Below are 19537 nucleotides of genomic sequence, written 5' to 3' on the forward strand. Positions count from 1 at the left end.
TTATATACTGTTTCACTTTGTCGTTTTCTTTCTTACGTGGGTATGTATGTTATTCGTATTTTGCTCAAGTTGCGCCGCCTAGAGCATTTATTATTAAATGGATTTAGCGCCTTATAAATCTCATACATTATCATCATTACTATGACTATGAATTTATTATTATTATTGTTATTGTTATTATTATTATTATTATTATTATTATTATTATTATCATTATTATTATTATTATTATTATCATTATCATTATTTCACTATCATTATTAAAACCATGCAAACGTGCACATCGGCTGCTTTAGACGTGTGTTGTCTTCATGTTGATGATATTCTTTAATGGCTCAGGGAATTAAATGTTTCAAGTTAATCCCATCTCCCAACTCTTTTCTCTTGTAGAAGAAGGTGTCATTATGTCTTTCAAAGATAAAGCACTAAGTAAGCACATCATATTGCGGATGTCTGGCCGACAAAGATCATACATTATCTGCCGCTTAAAGTATAATATATACAAGATACTTTGAAACGCAAGTCTCGCAATATTCGTTGGCCTATACTGCACACAAGTCAATTATAAGAGTTCAATTAAATCGTGCTTTTTAAAACGTTGTCTGACAGTAAAGACCACCTTGTATTCCAATCATCACTTCTTTAATTCTTCTGTAGACTCATTTCCTAAAGTCACAAAGGCAGACGGAAAAGAAAACGAAGTGACAAATCGCTTTTACTTGCATTGAACCATGAATGATCGTTCATCAAAGAGGTAGGCCTATACAATCTCTTTGTCGCTCATACTATTAACACAATTTGATTTAGCATCGACATATCTGCGTGTACGTATCTCTACTCGCCAGTCAAGTTGCACAGAGTGTATCGGAGTGCGTTTGTAGTGTTGGTATATACGGATAAAGCTTGTCTGCGCAGATATAAAGCAAATACTTTAATATCGCACTTCCCCACCGCAATACATTGCGAGAATTGCCGTAGAAACAGGGACGGCGGCTGCGGAGATAGTAGTTCGACAATCGACTAAAATCGAGGTCTTTGGAACATCATCCGTACGGAATTATACCTGTGGTGGAAGCTAGAGTGTTCTAACTATGGCTGCCACCGAAGGAAAGCAGCTTTCAACGACTGACAGGGTGATGAAAAGTAAGTATTGAAACAGTGAGTGAGTCTAGTCGAGCAGCCGCCATGTTTACTATGCCTGACTACGGAGTAAAATACAAATTTTATTGGTTAGGTCGGCCCGGCCCATTTCCATTACCTGGCAGGGAGAGTGTACCCGCTTGACAGTGTAGCAAACACCACAATCTACTACTGTTCGGAATGCAGATGCTAGTGATACCATTCATTGACCTAGCTGTTAAGTCATGCTATTTTGGTAGTGTGCCCATCTATACTCTTTTTCGCTAGGAAGTTGTCTTAGGCATGTAGAAAAGCTGTGATTTAATCATGATTGTTGCTCTGAATTTAAAAAAGGCTCAATGTTATCTCTCACAAGTTAGAAGTATAGTCGCGTACACTACAGTACGCAGACGACTGCACAATCATCATGAATGAATGCCATCACCATAGTGTTGCACTGACGACGCTGTTTGTGCAGCAGGGCAGAGAAACATTCAACAGTTACAGTGTACATTACTAGGTTAATGTTAAAGTCACATAGATGCTATAAAATTGGTAATTGCATTGGTATGGAACAGGGCAATCATGCAACTGTGTGCGTGAAGGATAGCGTGTGAATGAAGTGTCATTGCATTCTCTACTGTATGTAGGGTAAAACCCCCAGTATTCGGTCGTTCAAGATTTTCTGCAATATTTTTTAAACTGAAATAAATTAATATTAACGTTACATACGTGATATACTTAGCATACAGCAATGTATGCTAAGTATATCACGTTTCTTTTATCTCAGTTTTTATTTTGTTTAATTGGATAGTCTACATCATAGGATTTCACAAAATCCCCAAATATATCACCTTGATAATCCCCCAGAATACGGTCAACACGATCAAAATTCAGTCAGGCAATCAGCTATGCGCGTTCATTGTCAGTGCGTGTTCAAGGCCTCTGAAAAATGTTGGTGCTAGATTTAATCCCTATGAACATTTAGTCACTGCATTGGCATGTACAGAGATTTTGTTTTTCTTTTACATTTTTGCGGATACCATTCACACTCTGAGCTTGCAATAGGCGAAAAAATTTTAGCACTTTTCGGCGACCCTGATTCTTCAAACTGGGCTTAATTTGCACGTGCTATGGAAAAGTTGCACTGATTCTGCATTTTTGACGGTGAAATGTGGGATTTTGGATGGATTTTTGGAGGGGACTAAGGGACTCTCCTGTTGTAAACGACCTTGCCGGTATGTGAAATGATGTGATTTGTGTGTGTTGTGACCATAAAACTTGGTGTCTTGTGATTAGTGATTAGTGATACATGTAAGTGAACAAATTCTGGTAGGTGACTGAATACTGGTAGGCTAACCCTACTCAAATTGGCAATCCTGGGTTTTAGTGGGTTAAAATATTTTAGGCTTCTAACTTAAGCACAGCCATATGTAATTTACCCTCACTAAAATTGAAAGAAAAATTAAGTGATATGTATTAAAGTAATATGATTACATATAGGGGGCTATAGGGTTTAATAGAGTGAGAGTTTAGGGCTAGGGTTAGAGTTTTAGGGTTAGGGTTAGGTTAGGGACTGTGCTGAAGTTAGAAGCTTAAAATGATTTTGCCCCCTAAAACCCAGGATAGCCTTAAAATGTTTGCGAAAAGAAACCCTAAAATAGATTTGTGGGATTGTGGTATTTAAGGAGCTATCTTGGAACATGTCATTTGTGGTGATGTAGTGAAGTGATGGGACATTTGACAATTCCAGTGACTGGAGACCTAAGTTGTCGACAGCTTCAGATGCAAGCGAGAGAGTGGTGTGTGAGGGGGAGGGGAGTTACACTTGTACCTCCATAGATCCTCTAGAAGATTTAGGCCTACAATTGTAGAATCTAGTAGTTAATGAGTAACACTGCATCGATTAAAAATTTGTGGTTTGGATTATGAATTCTCATTCTGTCTACTCAAAGAAAGTTTTGCTGAATCATGAGTAGGATTTAATATCAACACATGATTCTCATTATGAAGGGAGAAATGAACTTTGCCGGTTTATTTTTGAAAAATGTAATTAATTGTGCGTTTCGTATCCTCGGGAGACCTCCACCTTTCAACTACCAGTTGAGAAAATGTAGTGTCCACAAATAGTAGTAAAACTCTACTAAAGTCGGGGCCAGTTGTTGCATAACACACAAATTCAACAATATAATAATAATAATTATTTTTTTTTGGTAACAGAAAATGTAATAAGCTGTTTGATGAACAATGTATTGTAAGTAAATCAGTGAGTGAATATATTATACAGTATGTTCCTCCCCCACCCCCCCCCCCCCATGATTTTAAAGTATTAATTGTGTCACGATGGTTAGGATCATTGTTTTTTAGAAATTGTATGATTTTAAATTCAAGTTTAACTGTACAGACTATTCTGTATGTTATACACTGTTGCATAACAGCATTTTTTTAAAAAGTGTGTCAGTATGTGTGGTTTTGAATTTTCCTGAATAGTTATTGAAGTTAAAATCGCATACAAATTTGTGATCATACTAGCAGGTTGATATAATGTTTTGTGTCAAATTACATTCAAATGTTACCATGCTTGGGATAGGCAGTATGTTTCCAAATATATTCTTTGCAACAAGACACTATTAGTAACTTGATTTTGTTGTAAGAAGATTAAGGTTTCCTTTTGTAGGAAGATTAAGGTTTCATGTCCTCTCCTCACTGTCCTGTCTACTATGTGTTAATACTGCCTGAAGTCACTGTAGAAGTTTTCGTGCAGTTTGGTGTGTTTTGATATGTGTAGCTTGATAAAATGTTTGCTTTAAGTAGCAAGGTGTTATTAAGTTTTGAAATCAAAGTAACCCCAAACCAAATGGACAATGACCCATTTCCTCATTATTCAGGCATGGCCAGTAAACAGGCTGTCAGACATTGTATCAATATTGTGAGAATGCCCAGTAGTGTCAAGCTAAAACAAGTACAGGTACATAATGCATTGTATGGTCCAGCTCCGAACAGTCCTGTATGCCTAGATTCACAGGTTGCTGGATGCTTCATGCTTGCTTTTAGCAATTTTTTCCATATGTTCTAAAAATGATTAATAAACTACGAAGTATAACCATAGGTTCCAGTGGTGCAGAAGACATTCTAGTGGTTCTTCTGTTTATATCAGACTGTGTTTGGCATAGCTGAATGTAAAAAGAAATACAGCAAAAAACAAACCTGTGAACAAACTGCAAACAAACAAAGGATATGTTGCAGAGTGGTTACCAGTCAGCTGGCATTCCTGTGAAACAAAATGAACTCCATCTACACTGTACTATTTCCCAAAAGGACCCTCCTAAGTTCAAACATGCTCTTTTTGAGGACCCTTCCTTCTCATCCTGTTTCTGAAAGTCCACTCTCTACGCAACCTCCAGTTAAAACTCCACTGGAGATGTGTGGGAGGTCTACTCATCAAAGATCCAAGAACTGTACACTTGTAAATGTATTTAATAATAGACATCATGACAGTGTCTACACCCTCATGACCTCTTATCCTTTGAAAAAACAACAACAACAACAACAACCCACAAAATCTGACATAAACACTGCTCAGACCCCTGTAGAAATAAAGTTTGTTGCAGCAGTGATCAATTTTACAATGCAACATTACGGTACCAGGTGACGGTACTGTACATTGTGTTTCATGTTGTCCTTTTCTTATGTTTTTCTCATACAGTTCATGCAGATTCTGTTTCTTGTGTAACATGTGCCCTTTATTCTACTTGTTATAATAATGATAATATAATAATGATGATAATAATAGTAATGATGATGATGATGATGATGATGTTGTTGATGATGATGATGATGATGATGATGATGATGATGATGATGATAATAATAATAATAATAATAATAAGAATGATAATGATAATAATGATAATGGCTACTGTACTTGTATAGTGCACAGGTCCATTTTTTGGTGCTCATGGTGCTTGTGCTTTGCTTTTGGCTTGCATTCCTGCTTTGAGAAATCAGTGGGCAGTACTGCTGTTAGCGCTTAAATAATAATTTCTTGAAGAGAAAGCATTTTAGGTGTATGATAAGGTGAGATAATTGGCTCCTTCATCTTTTACAATGCAGAGGGGAAAAAAAAGAGCAGTGCAATTTTCAGACTTTGCATAGATGATCTTATACACTCGTAATTATAATGGTACAATGCACATGGAATGTTCTTGTCACAAATGTGACTCTGCATTGCAGTTGATGACAATAAACAATCTTGTATTTTAGAGCTGAATGACTGATAGCCGAGACCTGCGTGCCCGAGTAGTCAGGAAATGCTCAACCTTCCTCATGCCAATTAGAGAACGTAATTGTCTACTGTGCTCATGAATGTTATTATCAAGCAGCTTTTGTTTGCATGGTATGCTACACAAAGAACATGTGTAAAGTCCATGATCGCTTTGTGTGTGTTTGTGTGTGTGTGTGTGTGTGCTCCTTTTCTTGTGAAGGAACAGCCTTGTTTCATTATGAAATTCTGTAAACTCTATAAAATGTACACGTCGTACATCAATACATTTGTTTGTGCTTCAGAAGTAGGACTTTTGTTTCTGCATTTACATGTGATGTTGAATTTCTCCCACATAAGGGTACATACTGTTGCGCTTCAGGCAATGGCCCACTTATGTTGTTTGCCCAACAGTGGATTTTAGTTGCCCTAGCAATGGCACAAGTGAATTTGTAGCACACTGCGTAAAGTAAAAAAGTTATGAAATATTTCAAGTGTCTTGTGTTTATACGAAACTGATTTTGGGACGACAACATTCTTTGTTAATAAGAACAGGCGATGATATCATTACATCACAAATTTCCTGTTTGTTTATGAAAAATATTGTTTAAAAATGTTGATAACTAGTATTGATAATTTACTAGAAAGCACTGATAATCCATTGCCTCCCCAAAGTCATCATTTGCAATGCTTCCATAATCTTGTGTAAAGATGACTTGTGGTCTTAAATTTTAAGTCAACTACAGAAATTTTCATTGCAACTGATTGACAAATTGCCCTACATCGACGTCGATGTAGGGCAATGAAAAACATCTCGATGGAAGAATTTCATGAATACAGAAATTCTGTGTGTACAAGTCCGAGGGAGACTATGTACAATGTACATTTAACTTAATGGAGAATGGAATTACAATTGTACTGTACAATTGACAACAATGTGGACATGTTTATGGAAATTCCAAAGATTTGTTTTTTATTTAATAAATTAGATTAGTACTCATTTACTCATATCTATACACATAAGGGCCAATACTAGTATTTACACTGTACAATGTATTATGAGATTTATAGCAATTGTAAGTTTTGTGAATATTTTTCCAAAGTTCATACAGACAATTGTATGCATACTAAATACCTTGGTACTATACAATTGTAAGTAATACAGTATGAAAACTCATTACACATAGTGTATCTTGAGTGGTATCCTTGTCTTTAACCCGTTAAGGACGATTTGATTTTGCTACGGCACGCATTTCCCATAGACACCTGCCCGAGTATACTGTACTTGGGACTCGTCCTCAACGGGTTAAGAACAATATGGAATTTTGTTCCCATGGCATGATTCTACACATTGGTCAAATAAAACCAGAAACATTTGCAGCATGAAACTAATATGTGAATTGGAGCCGATGACCTTTTTTTTCTTTTCTTTTTTTGTGTGGCATGAAACTTCTGTGTATTGCCACTGGCATTCATAGCATTGTGTAGAAAATACTATCTACTTTTGCGTGCATTTTACTTCCACCATCTTGGCTCCTCGCAAAATCTGTATTCTAAGTTTCATTTATGCAAGAATTTTTGATTTACAGTAGACTTGAAATTTAGATGTGAGCTACTACAATGTATTCTATATATAAATGTACAATGTGTACCATATACACTTTGTATCCTGCTTGTGAGTTTTCACAGACTGTAAATATGCATGGGATATCTGGGAACATTTGGCAGAGTTATTATTTTGTAAGCACAGTAAATGCCCAAAAGCTGTGAGACTATCGTGCGAGCATCATATACACTGTTCTATCATAGTATGATCAAGTTTGAGCAGAAAAGAAAGCTATAGCAAGTTTGTTTGTACACAGTTGTACATGCCTGTTCTCTTTGCAAGTGATTATGGCTCTATGATGATTAGTAAAGAAGTACACTGATCATGTGTTTCTCTCACTAAGTATTTTCAAGAGAGGCTTTCCTGTGTATTTTATCATGCAAATGAAGTCTTTTGCAATTGACTGCTTGTATAGAAATCAGTATTTGCTAGCAGACTATGTGCAGGGTGGTCCACGAGGGGTTTTAGCATGTCGCTGCAACATGCTAAAATTCTTGTGCAACATCCTAAAAAGCCAGCAACATGCTGTGCAACATCCTCAAGAATTTGCAACAAGCTCAAAGTAAAAGTATTCAAAAATGTGCAAAACATGTGCATAACATAAGAAACATCAAACTACCAGGTACTTTAGATATTTGTGTGCAAAACATGAGAGAGAACATTGAATGTAAGCAGCACAAAGAGAGATAAGCAGCAACATATTGCTTACTATGTACTCATCGTGTGCGCTCTGCGCATATTCAATTTCTGCAATATTCTCAGATTCTGAGCTTGCAACATGCTAAAATTTCAAGTTGTGGACCACCCTGTATGTGTAGCTTCTTTTATACATGATGTAATGCATCTTAAAGTTATTGTGTTCTCATGTTTACTACACTTTTACATAAAAGGTGTAATATTCTGTAGGAACTACAAGTTATACAATATAAAATTGTATCACCAATCAGTAAAATACTATAGGTTTACTTTAATTGGGATGAACTTGCACCCAAAGCATTCATTAGATCATGCCAAGTGTATGAGAATAAGCTTTACAAAACAAATCCTCTGGTGTTCAGAGGTAATTGGATGAGTGTCAGCTAAAGCAAGTTAATAGAGTGTCTCAATATGCTTGTCCACACATTTAGATTAGGCAGATTTTTTTTTTTCTGGACAAGCAGGCATTGTGGGTGTGCAGCACTCCACACACTAACCCCCCCCCCCCCCCCCAAAAAAAAAAAAAAAAAAAAAAAAAAAAAAAAAATCAAAAAAAAATCAAAAAAAATCAAAAAAAATCAGAGCTTTTGTCATTACATAATGGAATCCCATGTTATGAATTGTGTTTATGGTAACATTTTACATGAGCTGTGTACATGCTGTGTAGTATCAACATACAACATTTGTTATCTCTGGAGATTGTACACTGTAACAGAAAGAGTCAGTACAGATGATAATCAATTTGACAACTGGGACACATTTTACCATCTTGTTACTATAATGCTGCCTTTGAAATTTGTATAAAGCATACTTTTGCAACACATTAATATCCAATATCATCCTTTGTTTGTTCAGATGTGTACTAGTCAGTGATAGATACTTTCACATACAGGGATACATTGTGTACATGTTTGTCTGTTTGAATCTTATGCTGTACACTTGAATAATATGCAAAATTGCATACTTACATTGTATGTACTACAACTGTAGAAACTCCAGTGTGAGCCAGTACTTGTAGTGTGTCTTGAGTCATTTGAGCACTTCATTTATACACATTTGGTTCCTCCGCACTGGTGCATGCTCATGTCAAACATGTCTAATGTAAGTTTATGCTCATCTTTCCCTGTACATGTACAGGTTGTATAAGATTACAGTTATAGTATCTCATGTAGATGCTCATTACTGGATGTTAACTCCCATTTGATTTGACAGAGGATCTCTTTTCTTCCCTAATGTTGTAGATCATGCCATGAAAAGGGTCCCGTTTCCCTGAGCAAACATGCATTACGATTCTTCCCATACAAATTATTTTGACATTTACCTGTCTTGTGTGTGCATCTGGTAGTGCAATTTGCTGACACACAGCGTGCATGTACCCTGCCAAATTTGTCGCTTATTGCTTTCACTATGCTCTGTGTGCCTATGGCCATTTTGGACTAGCCTTTTCCCTTCAATAATATAGTGCCTTACATGTCTGCAATTAAGGCGTGATAACACAGTACCCCTGGGAATGTGTTTTAAATTTACCCTGTGATGCTTATGTTTACTGTACGTCTCAGTGCATAGTCCTGTGTGATTCCCACAAAGGTGGTTAGTAGTGTAATTATCTTCTTCTTCTTCTTTTTTTTTTTTTTTTTGGGGGGGGGGAGCATTTCTATTACTGCATTGTACAATGTATGGTATAGAGTAAGGCTGTGTTTTGCATGTAAGTTACTTTCCCCTCCTTTCTTTTTGCTGAAATCTGGATGTGTTTATCAGCTATTCCAAGCTAGTTCAGTTTGTGAATTACTCGCACTTTAAATCACTTACAATTGTATAAGATGGGTTGCAAATTGGAACCATTTCACGCTACTTGTAAATGGTTTTGGATTACCTTGAAACACTGCATCAGTACTGCCCAAACATGCAAAATTGTTGGCCTGATCAAAACACTTGTATTAAACACTGCAATTGTCTCATTTTCAAACTTTAGAGCAAATGTAGTTTTTGAGAAAAGGATTTATATTTGTGCTTGCTCAAACTCTTTTTCAATGAAAGGGAATCTTGATTGATGGTACAAGTGTTACCAAATGCTAACAACAATCCCTGGATGACATATTACACATAATAGAAATGTGGACAAAAGTATGTGACAGCATTGTCACTTTGAAGTGAAATTTGTGTGCTGTCAATTTGAAGAAAGAAAGAAAAGAGATTGAAGTGGAAAGCTGTAGATTCAATTCAAGTCACCAGTTCACTAGTCGTTCTTTGTGCCTCTCCCAATCTACAGTATGTGCATAATAGTTTATTGGCATCGAAACCCACAATATACAATGTACTGAAAGTGATTTCTAGATCATTTTATCGGATGCACTGAAAGGCAAACTGTACTACAGTTACAATGTACATGTATTTCACTTCTTAATGGCCGTTATGACCTATTGTATGTGAGTGGAAATGGGCTTTCATTTCTATAAGGCCAAGTAAAAAACGAAAGTAGTTTCTCATCCTTACGCGCATCCGATTTTGGCGGTGCATCAATTTTTTTTTTTACTATTTACTATTTCTCAAAATGGTAATGAAAATATAAAAATGTGTTTCTCGTCCTTTTCTGCATCCTTTTTTAGTTGCCACATCAACTATTTGATATTTACTACTATGGAGCGGCCCAAAAACATTTGAAATTCACCTACCGATCATGATGTCATGCATACACTGTACATTGCATTAGAATCTCCTCTAGTATTGTATACATGTAGTAATGATATGGTCTGTGCAGGGTATCGTATCGCCAGGCGGCAAGAGTGATCTGTTGTACAAACCAGCTGCTGTACCTTGGACCTGCACGCGAGGTATTGAGAAAGCATCACAACATGTCATACATTTGTACATCGTCATACACAAACATATCTCCATACATCGCGTTTGCATGCATATGACACCTATTTTCAATGGTTTTGTACTCATGCCAGCTGATACCGTGCTTGCCAAAACATGAGTGAAGTTTCGTGCTGCCTCGTAAATGATTTTCAAACATATACAAACTCACTGTAAGTATTTTACACACTTTCTATAGAGCTTTCTATAGCTCAATGGGTAGAGCACCGGCTAGCTCCGAAGGTCTTTGGTTCGAATCCCGATGGAATCCCATTTTCTTTGCTCATTTTTCCACTAATGAATTACTGTATATTCATTTCTGGTCAACTTCCCTCTGTTTGCGTTTGTTACATACATGTACCCAAAAAGCTGTATCACTTCAGTGATCCCTGGCATTTATCCCCAAGTTGAATTATCCTTTGGGTTTATGTCAGGTTTAAATGTGGGTGTGTGACACACACGCGCACACACACACAGCTACATACTGTAAAACATGTTATATTCGCGGCATGAATTTTTCGCGAATTGGAGCAGACGGCCTTTTTTGCGGCATGAAATTTTTGCGACCTGTCACTGGCATTCAATGCATATAGTGTAGACAAGAACTTTCGTGTACATTTTAATTTCGCGAATCTTGGCGCTCGCAAAATTCGCGAAATTAAAATGCACGCGAACATTCCTCGTTTTACAGTAATAGCTTCTGACCTCACGAGCATTGAGAATTAAGGGTTTCTGGGACAAACACTGTACTAGGGCCTTCTATAGCTTAGTCAGTAAAGGCACCAGGCTAGCTCTGGAGGTCTCGGGTTCATATCCCGATGGAATCCCATTTTCTTTGCTTGTTTTTCCACTAATAAATTATTTTATACACTAATACACGTGCTTCTGAGTCTCCAAAGTCCGTTAGAAGACAGGTACCTTTCGGAATAACTAGATTGCGTGAATTGAAAGCTTTATGATGTCTTCATGACAAGCAGTCGGTCGCAGTATATACAGTGTACGATACACTCATGGTATAGCACAGCCATTGGTGTGCGAATATGCTACGTACACACTCATGCACCAATACTGTAAAATAATTCTCAATTGTGTAAAAGTGCCAAAAGTAATGGCAAATAACTGGCAAATATTCAACTTTTACTCAGATACAAGTGTTGTAGGTTTTGAAATTTGTAGGGGTAGTTTGTGCATGACTAAAAATCATTCAAATAAGACTGAGATCGTGCAAAACTAGACTAGCGCCTTGCACTAGCTTGCAATGGCCCTTGATATTCAGCGGCTTCAGATCAGAAAAATAATAAGATATCAAATAGTAAGGACCTCCTGCATCACCTCTCTCAGAAAATTAGGACAAGAAACTATTTTCTTTCTTTACTTGGCCTGATACTAGTATCTAATTCATGCACAGGACTTCCTCACACTGGGAAGCTACCATATTCACAAGCAATTTTGGAAGGCTGCACCTCGGTATAAGCCTCATTTGACTTTAGTTAAACCAAAAAAGAAAAAAAATGCAGAGGATTTTCTGAATGTGGACCACAAATTTCATTTCTATTTCTGCCTGTTTTACATATCCTACAAGTGTGTGTGATTGTTCATTGTACAATGTAAGTTATAGGAGTACAAACTGAATGATACAAGCTCCATTTTAGGATTTTAAAGAATAATTGAGTGTGTGCAAGGAAAATGTTGATGTGGAGAACTTGAGAATTAAACTGGTGTGAAAAAGAGTCTGCACATTTGTATTTTCATTCACACACGCTGTACAGGGTGCTACAAATATGAGAGTAGAGTATTGCACGAGTTAGCGCTATCAGAGTGTGATGTTATGATGCGTGGAGGGCAGGTAATTGCATTGCAATGGCCACTACGGCTGCGCAAAGTTACTTATTCTAGCTGCACTTTGTGTCTAAGACTTTGCCTAGTCTCTTGAAAATTGTCACAAACAGGGATTAGCAGTAATGACCCAAAAAAAAAAAAAAAATGAGTTCTTTCAGTTGTTTTTTTCTTGTGAGATAAGCAGGTTGTCATTTTTTTTTCATTGTCTTAAGTTGAGTGTAGAGTAGACCCAATAATAAACAAATGTGTTTAATTCGAAATGGAGCGTGTAAAAGCTTTTTAGAAGCTGTATAAAATGACGTTCCTGGATACTTTGCAAAAAATCTTGCAGAAAATATGCTTTTAAAAGCATTCACAGAATATTGTCATAATAGGCTGGTTTCCCACTGTCTTGCAATCTGCTACACATGCCACAATTGACCATTAGCAGCTGATCATATATTTTTTTTTTTTAAATAAAAATGTCTATCAAAAATTGTGCCACTTTTAAAATTGTGATCCTAATCATGGAGTAGTCATGGTGATCTTGTCAGTCAGTCCTGGCAATCACATTGTTTTTGAACCATCCAAAATTTGTCTGCCATTAACACAATGCCACAACTGACCTCAAGATCTGATGAGATCACCACGACTACTCCACGATGAAGACTGTCATGATTCCGATTGTGGCACAAATTTTGATAGACGTTTCAACCAAAAATTCTACGATCAGGTACTATTGGCCAATCATGGTATGTGTAGCTGATCACACTACAATGGGAACCCAGCATACACTGTAATCAGGACAGGCAAAATGTCATCATTAGCAGTTATTTGACATAATTTATTACAAGCATTTTTATTATTGGATGTAGGGCCTGATGTATGTTTTACAAATTTGTTCCACATGGACGTGAGTGTTGAAACTATGATGTAATATGGACCTTTAATTATTTACAATTGTACATGTATGTGTTTTCATTAGAAAAATAAATAAGATACAGTACCTGTATGTCTCCTTGGAGATATCGTTTACTGATTAAAATGCTGGAAAATGTACTTAGGGATTGGAGCCTGATACACAAAATCAAGCCTACCCTTCATGCTAAGACCAAGTATTGGTCCTTTAGCGGAAAAAAAAAGAAGTTTGAAATTGCCAGACGGAACTTCTTTGCACATCATAGACATCAGCATCATCAGATAAACCGTGAACCTCTTGATTGATGCAATTACGAAGTAGTTTTCAAAGGAGTGATGTTTCCATCGGCTGTATGGTACAAAGAAGATAAATTTCATGTGATTCAATGATTTTCGTCATGTGGGATTATAGTACTGCAGGAAAAATGTGACCTGCTACAACAAAAGGATCCTTAAAGTCGCTGACGGGTGAGCCGAGAAAATCGAGTTTGAAGTCAGATCCTCAAAATCTGTCCAAACATTTGGATTTCTGTTTTTGACATAATTGTGTGGTTTAATGTATCTTCTATCATCTGCCAAAATTTTGGAGCTAAATGATCAAAGGAAAGGCAAGAAAATAGCATTTTTCTTGGCCATGATTTTCCGACTTTCAACGGAACAGAAATGTGTCCAAAGATTTGGACTTAGCGCCGCAGCTAGACTCCGCCCATAGCAACGAGGGAGTGATCTCATTGGTCAGTGCGTGGCATCCTGGTAACTGATTGGTCGTGCGTAGACCACTGGCGCTAAGCTTGAATGAACATCGTAGAGGTTGCTAGGAGCGTTGCTAGGAAACTTACCTGGCTGACACGGTTTGCTGGAATGATGAGTCGGTTTGGAGTATTTTGAGAAAAATAATAATAGTAGGAAAACCGACTTTTATTCCAGAAGGCTCCAGACTAACTCGGTCTCGGGAAAAATTCGACCCTACTTCAGACAATTCACACGCAGTAAGTGATCGCCACATTCTACTGGCCACTGCATAATACCAAATGAGGCCTAACTGAATGGACAGGAGCGTGCTAACGTAATCCTGTACAAAACAAAACAAAAATGACAGCGCGCGGTCCTCAGTTGCTGAGACGCGCAGTCTTTGGAGTTTTTGTTGTTGTTTATCAAGCGCCTTTGATTGTTTTAGAGGTGCTTGATAGGCGCACACTAATTTTGCATGCGCGCAAACGAGGTTTTTGATGCGCGCGTTGTAACACCTCGGACCATTACTGCGAGTGGCCAGAACACGAAGCGCTAGTTTATACAGGCCGCTCCCATAGGACAACACTGTACAATCAGAGGGACAACCATCCCGCCGTCAAAGCGAAGCCGAGTTATCCCCGAGTCCGAGTTTAGCCTGACCCCGTTCGGGTAAGTTCTGAGACTGAACCTTTTTGGTTAATATTTCACATTTTCGTCGTTACCCATCGAATATCTTGTTATTACAGCGTTATTCCGCACATATCCTAGGCATACGTTCACATTTGGGAGCGAAATTTGACAACTTTTGCAGGCGTACCAGAACTTTGTTTGGGCTTTAAACCACTCGACATGCGCTAATAAAATCATCCATATCTCCGCAACCGAGTACATTTATGAGTCATGTTATATATGACATTAAAGTGGAAGAGTAAGGGAATAATGTCATGTCATTTTCAGAAAATTGTCCTCCCCCGACTTTTGGATCCTTTTGTTGCAGCGGCTCACAAATGTTTCATGTGAAGATTTAGATTCATGAATGTTCACTAAATTGGAAGTTGAGTGAATAATACGTACTGTGTGCACATGGAAACTCACTGCACATTTCCAGGGAGAAGTTTCCTCCTGAGGCCAAATCTGATTAGATGCTGCTCCGAGGTCATAAATTAAGTGGGTAGGTCGTGGCTGCAGGTGTACTTGAACAGTGCATGCAGTTCGTCTTCATCTCAAATCATGAGCTAATTTTGCAGTTAACCATTCTGAAGGATGATGATTGGTTAGCTTGCTGCCACAGAAATGATTAGAAGTTTTGTGCACAGTGTACAATGTATATGACTCTCAAGAGAAAAATAAGCAGCATGTGCTTAAAATTAAAGATGGTGTTATTTCAATATGAAAACACTTTGTGTTTTACACTTTGTGTTTTACAGTGTCAAGTGCATTTGTAGTTTATATAAAGAGACATGTACCAGTACACAGACGAGACACGTACAGTTGTACCACATGTCATGCACAGATACACATGAAATGCACTCATATGCACATCCACACCAAATATACACACCCTCCAGTAGCATCGAAGGCAGATCTAGTAGAGGCAATGTATGTCATGCCACATATCAGACATGATATTTTACCGATCCAGTTTCTAATCCTGGCAGAGTACTTGTAACATACACCGTGTGGCTACACAGGCAGATCACATATAGTCATAATTGATTGAAAGCGCAGATTAATCAGCCAGCATATAACAAACAATTTCTGCGTAGAGAGAGAGAGAGTGAATGCCATGCTGGTGTGTGGGCCTCACTGGGACTGCCTAAATGCCGGCTAACATGAACAAACGTCGTCGAGCTAATAATTTAGCTGGCGTTGGCCTGCTCGCTGTGTAGTGTAGGGGGGAAAAAAACAACAACTTTTGACTGTTGACATGGCCAGCCAAGCCAAGTCACTGCTGACATTTGCATGCTATCAATTTCCCCATGCAAATGAAATTGCAGGTAACAAATGCAGGCCGTCCATGTCTGGCAGCTTACATTGATTGCCAAGGATGAGAGGAGGGGAGAGCCATGGTGATGAATGAACACTTGCTTTGTGGGGATGTTTATTCTGGAAGCCATTCTGTGATTTATGCTATTCATTTTGTGAAATAAGCCCTCCCACATGTCCCCTTTTAAATCTAACTCCGCCAGTTCGATTCACTGAGCTTGAAATATCGCTACGAGTAACACTTGGCATGTGTTTGTGATGTTCTAGACCCCCATCCCCCGTCCCCCACAACTGAGAGGTAATTTTATGAATACAGGAACAAACATTTTAAAGATTTAGAGAAGGAAAATATTGGTTTTATTATGTTACATTCCATTTGTTTATACACTCTAACACTTGGTGGTAATGAACGAGTCAAGACTTCCATATGCAGGGAACTACATCTCACATCTTGGAAATTTCACTTGTTTACCTAGTGAATGAATATTCAGTAGTTTGAAGTGGATCTTTTGAATCATGGGAACATCTTCATCAAACTTGAATGCTGTGAATTACCTTTGCTGTGTACAGATGTAGGTACTTGCATGGTTATCTGATCAATCTGTGGTTAAATGTGATTGCAGTGTAACTCTCTGGGTTACACAAATCTTCCTGCTGCATAAAATCGCTATCGCAATCTCAAAATATTGTATACATTAATACCTCTGTTAACCTGTGGTACATTTCATGACCTACAGCTATCAAGGCATCAGTAGTAGAAAAGAAAAGAAGAAAAAAAAGGATGGTGGTAGTTGAAAGTGATGGCAGCAAATCTCTAATTTTATACTGCTGTTTTTTAAGACATAAATTTGTTTAAAGTAAAGATCCTATAGATGTTTCTTTGAAAGAGATATATTGTATGAAAAATCTATAATGGAATTGAGTGACAGCCGACCTTGCTCAAAGCCCTGCTCTTGTCTGGGTAAGACTGGTTGCACGGTTATAAAAGAACAAGAAAATGGAGGAAATGTAGGTTACCTAGTGTTGCTAATGCACAGTCATTATGATGTTTCTTGTGCATGTAAATAAATCAATATCTGGCAACATTTCAGGTTGGCCATTGCTATTTCTATTCCAGTGCATCAGAGTGGGGCTTATTCCATCGTTGACTTGAATGCCAAAAGTGGACGGTTGCCGCCGGCTGGCTGCGCTGACCTTTCTTTCCACTCACATAATATTCCACAGACTTGAGTGCTTTGCCAGTTTTTAAGTCAGGCATCAGACCCACTCAAGAAATGCATTTCAGACTTGGCTTGGCGCAGCCTGCTGCGGCGTACGCCTGCCGTATGCCTGCTTGGCCCACTGCACAGGGTTATATATTCATGCAAGATTGCACTGCGTTGTGTGAATGCATTATATACTGTACATCTACGGGTTGTGTCTGCCTGGGTCCATAATATTCATAAATAATCATGAATGGCTTTCAAGCGTAATTGTCTCTGCATGGATGGGATGTGTAGGAGGAGTTGTTGGGGACATAGTTGGAGAAAGGGGAGGGGTGGACGGAGGGGCAGGTCAGAACTGACGTCTTGGTTATGAAGTTATCCTGAACAACTTGTAATGGTAGTTTTCGTGTCGTTGAATATTGTACAAAGATATTGCCATCTGTAGATTTCAGGATGTAGCAAGCTGCAGAAGATAACAAAACAGTTTGCTGCAAAGATGTCACAATTATCTCTGTGTATAGGCCTATGTCTGAATATTTAGAAACTGTAAAAGTGTACATTTTTTTTTTATAAAACCATGTCTCTAAAATCACTACCTACATTGTACCATCATATTGGTACCAAAATTCTTCACACTATCAGAGAGCATGTTCTCTATCTGAGTACATTTGTTTTATCAAATACAATATCATTTTCATCAGATGAACAATTTTATTTTCGTTTCATCATATGTAAGTTATTTCTGCCAAAGTCTGATGAAATGAAAGTGGAATCAGTATGATATCCAGTGTCCTATTTGCTGCAAGGCAACCCCTCTTGGTAAAGTTATATAAATTTTAAGTCATGTTAGATGCAGCAGATACATGTAGAATGTGATGTGAACAGATGCATAGTTTCCTGCAGCTACTGCTTTAGTGTGAAATAGTATGACACTGAAGTACAAGTACTAGTATGTCTTTTCTGTTTCCTTTGTTTCAGTGTTTGTTTTTTATTCATTAATCTGTACTATAGCTCTTCCTTGATAGTCCAGGCAGATTTGTTCATCGACACTGTGACCAAAATAATGCACTGAAGATTACTAAGTATTACCAAAGTGTTCTTTATCATCGCTGATGTAGAACTGTGCTTTCCTTCTCAGGAAGCAGCTTGATATTACTGGATGGGAGTGCAAACAGGAGCTGCAAGGTTGTCGTAGTGTGTGATATACAGAGAGTAAACATTTATCGATGAATGTAGCATCAGGGTTTTATATTCATTGATCCACTGGTTGTGTAGTTCTATCCCTGAAATAATTTCCTGCTGTGCCTGGAAAACGAACAAAATTCATGGGCACCCAATTTGATATGGCAATCAATGATGACTGCTGTTGGAGGAAGGAAATAGCCTTGAACTGTTTTGTTACTGCTGGTTGTCATAGCAACTAACATACATTGGTTAAATCAATACGCAGTAAGTGCTGATAATAGGCTCGCTCCCAAGATCCACCGTTTCCCCTCTCCCTGTATTATGGTTTGTTTACTGCTTATGAACACTTCTGCAATATTCATTTGCCTGTTGAGTGGATGTCTGCAAGTACCCATGTGTGGCAAGATGCAATAGAGCTACCTGTGATGAGCTGTGAACTGCCACTGTGTACGTATGTACAGTGGCTGGAAGGTTTAGAAATAAAGGTGGTAGTGTCCTGATGTACAGAGTGTACATAGCCTTCAGTATGTTTCTGGGGGTGTCACCTTAATAGGAAGACGGAAGTGAAATATCATCCAAAGCATTATGTCAAATGAATTGCACTGGATTCGTCACACTCTTTGTGCTGGTACCATTGAGTAGGCCTACAATGTATCGGAGTAGGAACTGATTGGTGCATTGAATAGTAACAAACGAGAATATTTGAGTACATTGATCCCTGATGTACTTCAAACAAAAATGACTTTATTGTATTATAAGAAATCTCAACTTGTGTAGCTTGTCCTCCAGGAAGCCTCCAGTATATAGTGTATTGGTCAGAGATTCAAATGAATACCATTTGCTGTGCCCAAATCAGTTATTTTCTGAAACTTCGCAATGGGCAAGAAAAAAAAGCAACAACAATCAAATTCTTAACCCAACCTACTTGCTACTGAATACAGCCAAACTTTTAAATGAATAAAAACTTTTGCCCTGAAATTATGAATAGTGAAATTATTGACCCAGACTTTGTGACAGATAGTAAAACTTCAGAAAATTCACTCAGTGATGGGGTGGGGATTGGGGAGGGGTTTACTTACTGAACTCCTAACAGTTTTTATATCTTTATGTATGTGCATTGGTATTAAACGTAGTTTTTAGTTTCTGACTCCTTGC

The 19537-nt window shown here is 37.8% G+C and overlaps 1 protein-coding gene across 3 annotated transcripts in view; it reads left to right on the forward strand.

The window, feature by feature from the left end:
- Positions 1 to 974: 974 nt before the first annotated feature.
- LOC139736904 (protein phosphatase 3 catalytic subunit alpha-like) overlaps positions 975 to 19537 on the forward strand; it is a 99922-nt gene continuing 81359 nt past the window's right edge. For all 3 annotated transcript variants that reach the window (XM_071647577.1, XM_071647578.1, XM_071647580.1), the window contains exon 1: positions 975 to 1143. In XM_071647577.1, the coding sequence (XP_071503678.1) occupies positions 1092 to 1143 (52 nt within the window). In that variant the 5' untranslated portion in view covers positions 975 to 1091. The remainder of the gene's footprint in view (positions 1144 to 19537) is intronic.

Source organism: Diadema antillarum, unplaced genomic scaffold (assembly GCF_040938485.1).
Source record: "Diadema antillarum isolate AM-2024a unplaced genomic scaffold, OU_Dant_1.0 seq00000674_RagTag, whole genome shotgun sequence".
Taxonomy (NCBI): Eukaryota; Metazoa; Echinodermata; class Echinoidea; order Diadematoida; family Diadematidae; genus Diadema; species Diadema antillarum.